The 6,000-nt window shown below is 45.0% G+C and overlaps 1 protein-coding gene across 15 annotated transcripts in view; it reads left to right on the top strand.

The window, feature by feature from the left end:
- Window positions 1–783: 783 nt before the first annotated feature.
- BOLL (boule homolog, RNA binding protein) overlaps window positions 784–6,000 on the top strand; it is an 83,912-nt gene continuing 78,695 nt past the window's right edge. For 12 of the 15 annotated variants that reach the window (XM_055573024.1, XM_055573022.1, XM_055573025.1 and 9 more), the window contains exons 1-2: window positions 784–939; window positions 5,204–5,347. In XM_055573024.1, coding sequence (XP_055428999.1) covers window positions 919–939; window positions 5,204–5,347 — 165 coding nt within the window. In that variant the 5' untranslated portion in view covers window positions 784–918. Of the gene's footprint in view, window positions 940–1,517; window positions 1,818–5,203; window positions 5,348–6,000 lie in introns of those variants that run through there. The other 3 variants (XM_055573019.1, XM_055573029.1, XM_055573028.1) reach the window with 3 other exon arrangements.

The following is a 6,000-nucleotide window of genomic DNA, read 5'->3' as shown; positions in this document are numbered from 1 at the left end:
TTACAAAGCAGACTTCTTTCAAAGGAAATAGAGCCGCTCCAGCCAAGTGGCACAGTCCTCATCCCTGGAAGCGCGCAGGTAGATTCATCGCTGGCCGGCTGTGCGACGGCCGGGCTGTGCTCAGCGGGCGCGGGCCTAAGGTTGACGCCGGAGCTCGGACGGGGCGGCGCGGCGGTTCCCGGCCAAGCGGCCCGCGCCGCCCCGCCCGCTCGGCGGGGATGAGTGACGGCGACAACAGGTGCGCCGAGGCGTCTGCGGCTTCTCCGGAGCCCCCGAGTTTGGCGCGTCAGGCCCCGGGGGTCAGGCTTTAACTCTGCAAACTGGCCTCCTCTCTCCGCACCAGCTTTACGAAGTCGCCCGTCAACTGGCTTCTTGCACCTTAGTAAAGCCTCTAAACGCACCGCCACCTCTCGAAAACCCACCAGTCCTAGGAGCCAACTTTTCTCCAAAGGGGAGGAGAGGGAAAGGCGTGTGGTGCATGGAGCTCTGCATAGCCGTTCGCTGTCTCTTCCCCAGCCGTCCGAAAGCAGACGAGAGTGGCTTGAGAATAGAGCACTCGATCCGCACACCTCACGCCCGCCCCGACCTGCTGCACGCTCTACCCCTGAGACGGCCCAGCTCGGCGACCACGGGCCACGACCGAAACCTGCCCGCCCCCGCCCCTCCTGGGCTTGCGGCGCCCGCCCGCACCGCCACCCGCCGCCCGAGGCTACGTCGTCTGCCCCTCCCTATCCCCGCGGGTGGCAGGTTCAGGCCCTGGGTTCGAGTCTGCGCCCTTGCAGCTGCCACCGCCGCCGTCGCCGCCAGGGGGAGAAAGTCTCCGTCGGGAAGCGTGGTGTTGCTTCCTGGGTGTGAAGGTGCTTACGAACTGTAGGTTTCTGTGCCTTTCCCCCTGGCTTTTGAAGAGCAGAGAGGAAGATGGAGACCGAGTCCGGGGCGGTGAGTACGGCGGTCAGGGCCCAGAGTCCTGGGCCCCGGGATAACGGGGAGAAGGAGCAACGTGGGCGCCGTCTGTGAGGGGCTGGAAGGACGAGTCTAGAGCTCGCTATTTTGTCAGCAAGAAGCGTGGACAGGGCGCCCCATCGACCGCCATGAAGATAGGCCCCTTCGGGTTGTGTAGTGGGGTCGGGCAGGTGCGACGCCGGGCCTGGACTGGTGTAGACTGGCTGGGAGGTTCCGGGAAGCGTGGGTGACCGGGTCCTGTGCACCAGGCTGGGTTCGGGCTAGAGAACCAGCTTTCCCGCCGAAAGTAGGTTCGGCTGCGTCTTTGACGCTCACTCCAGCCAGACTCAACCTAGCCGCCCACCTGAGGAGTTGACCAGGTGGCCATCCCCTCCTCTTCCCGACCGGTCAGTGGAAACCAGAAGTCCTGAGAGACCTGGCTGGGGGTGGGGGGCGAGTGTGGGTTATATGGGGCACCTGGGCACAGGTCGGACCTTGACACTCGCGCCCAAGCCAGTCTGGGCCGGGTGGGGGAGGGGTGGGAGACCGAGTAGGCCCGAGGGGCTGCGGCAACGTGCCGTCGCGCCCCACCCCGTGCCCGCCGGCAGCCAATCAGCGAGTGCCACGCGATGCCCGCGGGGCCCTGCTACGCACGAGGCCGGCGTCTGGGTCTGTGCCGTTGAGGATTCCCGCCACTGCTTCTGGCGGGTTTGCGGGACAAAATTTCTCGCTGGCTAGCCTTCTTTTCCCTCCCGCACTTTGGTGGGGAGGGGGTGGATCCTCGAATCGGTGCTCCAGTTCACGATGACTTGAGAGAACCTGAGGAAGTTGCTGCAGCCATTTCCTCCAGCACCTCGGCTTGCTGGCCTCGGAGGGTAAGGAGCGCCGAGTCCTTGACTGCGACGGTTAGCCCGTCTCTTTCCTTTTCTCTTCATTGGCAGAGTAGATGATAGATTTCGAGGTTAATTCTCCAGGGGAGGAGGCAGTTGGGGCACATTGCTTGGGAGGAAATTTTAAATAAGCTTTTTAGTACTAGAAGTTTTACTAAGCTAAGGACCTTTACTTACTGCTTGCCCCAAAACAGCACCTAGCTAGGTGCTTTTCATACATTTGCAAAATTTTGCTGGCGGAATTTGAGGCATTCTGAATTAACTCAATAAATCGCTGTCTCTAAGGAACTTAAAGATTGCCTCTACTTGAGCCTTGTTACTGCCAAGATTAAAATATTTTCTAGGGTTTTATTCATGTTGTATTCTTCAGCCCACAACCTAAATGTTGGTGTATCATGAGCAGGAAGAAATTATTTATTCTTTATTCAACAAACATTTATTGAACACCTGCTATATATGGTCTTAGATACTGCGGTGAACAAAACAAGCAAAGCCCTTTTCTTGAACATTACAATATAGTGGAAAGAGATGACAAACGTAATATAAATTACATAGTGTGTTGGAAAGTGATTAGTGGTAAGGAGAAAAAACAGTTGTAACTCACAATAGAATAGGAACCTTAAAAATAGAAGAATGATGTGAATGGAATGTACAAAGTTCGTGTTTTTCCTTCCTCCGTGTTGAGGATTTCTTAAGATTGGAAATAAAGCACTTTGTTCTCTTCCATTCATGTCATTTTTCTCTCATAAAAATAAAAACCAGTGGAGTTTTATTTAAATAAATTTGAAAGCAAAAGAGTTCATCCATTGAATTCATTTTGCTTTAAAGAAGAGAATTTCATGAATTTTTTTAAAATTTTGCAGGTAAGTAATTTCTGCATTCTCTAAACAAATAGGCAGGTAGAGTAGATTGTATCTGCCAGAGCTGTTCAGTTATCTCTAGCAATACAAATCCACAGTTGAAAAGTAAAACGAAACCTCCCAGAATCATCCAGTCTGGCACTATATCTTACAGGTGACTGAAGTTATAAATTAACTTTCAAATGCCCTGAGAGGATGTTGTTAAGATTGGGTTCCCAGTTTTAACTGGCAGCTACAACATAGCAATTATTAAATATGATGACTTTGTGGTTTAAGAGATATTTTTATAAACTCCCTTACTAGGGAGCGTTTTTCCCTCTTAAGACTAGATGGACAATAGACCCCAAAAGTTCCAGTCTATGGCCTGGTAGTCACCACTGGCCTAGATATTTCTCTGTACATCTTGCAGAGATTAATTTTTAGGGATTATGGTTTATTGGCCAGTGAAGTGAAAGGAGAGCAGTGTGAAAAAGAACAACTCCATTATCTAAGTGGGAAATTCATTTTCATGAGTTTGTTTTTCAGAGAATTTAAGTCGTGAACTTCAAGCTTTTTGAAGAACTCTTTTAGTGTCTCAGAAGTCTCTTTAGTGTTCTTACAAGGAAAATAGCAAGTTCTTACATTTGTTTCTCTTTAAAATTCTATTCCCAAGTCTTGTTTTTTTCCCAGTGTACCTTAAGAATCTGTCTACTGTTTTGCTATTGTGCAAAGGCTTATATGTTAGTTGTTATTGTTTTTATAGTTGTTAAGTCATGTCCAACGGTTTGCAACCTCATAGACTGTGAACCACCAAGCTCCCCTGTCCGTGGTATTTTCCAGGCAAGAATACTGGCATGGGTTGCCATTTTCTTCTCCATTACTTGTTAATATGTATTTATTAAAATCTGAATTAGATCCACTGACTTAGAATTGTGAATATATGAATATGAGCTCAGTTCTTTAGCATAAAGTAAAAATTAATATTAAAAACTTAGTATAAAAATTTATACCTATGAGTTATAGGTATAAATTTTTTTTTCAAAATCAGACCACTTTTCAAATTGCCAAGTGCATTTAAAAATTTGACTTTAGAGTTGAAAAGCAGTGAACTTAAATGTCAGAATGTATTTACTTGTCAATGCCCTTTAGCCAAAGACCACCACAAATACACCTATAGTTTAATAAAGTTGGCTCTTCTGAATTACAGCAAGGAAGAACATGGGGCCTTCTGAACTAGAGGATGTTAGAACTTATTATAGGATTTAGGCTTGTATTAGCACTTTTTAGAGTGGGTTTAAAGAAGGTTTTACTCTGAAATGCATGTTGTCAGAAAGTGGGAATAATTCTATGATTGTGCTAAGTGCTAAGTCGCTTTAGTCATGTCCGACTCTTTGCAACCCTATGGACTGTAGCCTGCCAGGCTTCTCTGTCCATGGGTTTCTCCTGGCAAGAATACTGGAGTGGGTTGCCATTTCCTTCTCCAGGGGATATTTCCCACCCAGGGATCCAACCAGCGTCTCTTAAGTCTCCTGCATTGGCAGGCAGGTTCTTTACCACCAGTGCTGCATTAATTCTTAACTAGAAGACAAGAAAGAGATTGAAGCTAGTTTTGTGATTGATAAAGGAGTAGTCAGTCTTGTCAGGCAGGATAAAAGGATGTTTGGTCATTCTTGTGGTTTGGGCAGTGCTTTTGTTTCTGTCAATGTGTAGGTATGATTATGGAGTGGTCTTGTTTTTATCTTCATCCATCACAATAACACGACCCTGATAGCTCAGTTGGTAAAGAATCCGCCTGCAATGCAGGAGACCCTGGTTCCATTCCTGGGTTGGGAAGATCCCCTGGAGAAGGAATAGGCTACTCACTCCAGTATTCTTGGGCTTCGCTTGTGGCTCAGTTGGTAAAGAATCCGCCTGCAATGCAGGAGACCCTGGTTCCGTTCCTGGATTGGAAAGATCCCCTGGAGAAGGGAAAGGCTACTCACTCCAGTATTCTGGCCTGGAGAATTCCATGGACTTATAGTCCATGGAGTCACAGAGAGTCAGACACGACTGAGCGATTTTCACTTTCTTTCATCACAATAATAGGAGCCTTGCTCAATGTTGGTGTTAACAAGAGAACACCACAGCCCACCTGTGAGGTCCCGGACACCTCTTACAACACCAGGGCCTAGTTGTTGTACCAGGCCAGCTCCTAACTGTCCAGGGCTACTTTTCTCTTTCCTAAACTTCTTTTTGAGTTTAATATTCCTTCTTAATACTTAAAATATTTAAATTGTACATTTAATAGTAATTAATATATGTATGTTTAAATGATACATTTAAGATTTAAGATCTCTGTAGAGGAGTAGATTCTGTATTGTGTTTTTCTTGCCTTCAAAAGTTATTAGCTCTATAATCTTCATAATAGCATAAAATTAAAGTCTAAAATACTACATTTTGTCAGTATACTTACCTTTTTGAAGGATAAATGCTTTTATCTTGCGTTAAAACTTATACCCAGTACTAAGAGTTTAAAAGAATTTTATTTTACAGCAAACATCAAATCAGACGCAAACAGATTCATTATCTCCATCCCCTAATCCTATGTCACCTGTGCCTTTGAATAACCCAACGAGTGCCCCAAGATATGGAACAGTGATCCCTAATCGCATCTTTGTAGGAGGAATTGACTTTAAGGTACCTAATAATGCATGCAATATAGTGAATTTTTTTTTGTTAGAAGTATTTTATTATATTTCTCAGAAATGGTTTATTTGTGCAACTATAAAAATAATAATGTATTTAATATTTTCATAATGATTAGTAGGGTTCAAATTGTCTTATTGTAATAGAATATATATAATTGTCTAATTTCACATACAAGGAAATTGAGGCTCATTGACGTATCTATAGTCACCTAACTACTTAGAGACAAAGTGAAAACTAGAATCCTAGTTTTCTGACTGATAGCTCCACATTATTTCACCATATCACACTAATTATACTTTTTTTACATAATAATCCAATAGCCCAAACAATGAGTGATTAAAATTTTCAAAAGATGACTCAATTAAGGAAAAAGAAAACAAACACAACAGTTTTATGAAGTCCTGTTTATCCCAACTTTTATTTTCAGTTCCTGAGTAACTTCTTAGACTTATTTTGCAAATTGCTTCTGTAACCGAATTTACAATTTGATTACCAAAAAAGGCATGTGTCCTAGTCAGAATAAAGCATCTTAACAGTAATATGGTTAAATAATCAGCCATTTCACTCTTTCAGAGAGGCATAGTTTTGTGAGATGTTTTGCAGCACCCCCATGTGGGAGGCAGTTGTATACACCTACGGGA

This window comes from Bubalus kerabau, chromosome 3, assembly GCF_029407905.1.
Source record: "Bubalus kerabau isolate K-KA32 ecotype Philippines breed swamp buffalo chromosome 3, PCC_UOA_SB_1v2, whole genome shotgun sequence".
NCBI classification, from domain to species: Eukaryota; Metazoa; Chordata; class Mammalia; order Artiodactyla; family Bovidae; genus Bubalus; species Bubalus kerabau.
The sequence above is the reverse complement of the archived record's forward strand: the minus strand, read 5'-3'. Positions and strand labels throughout refer to the sequence as shown.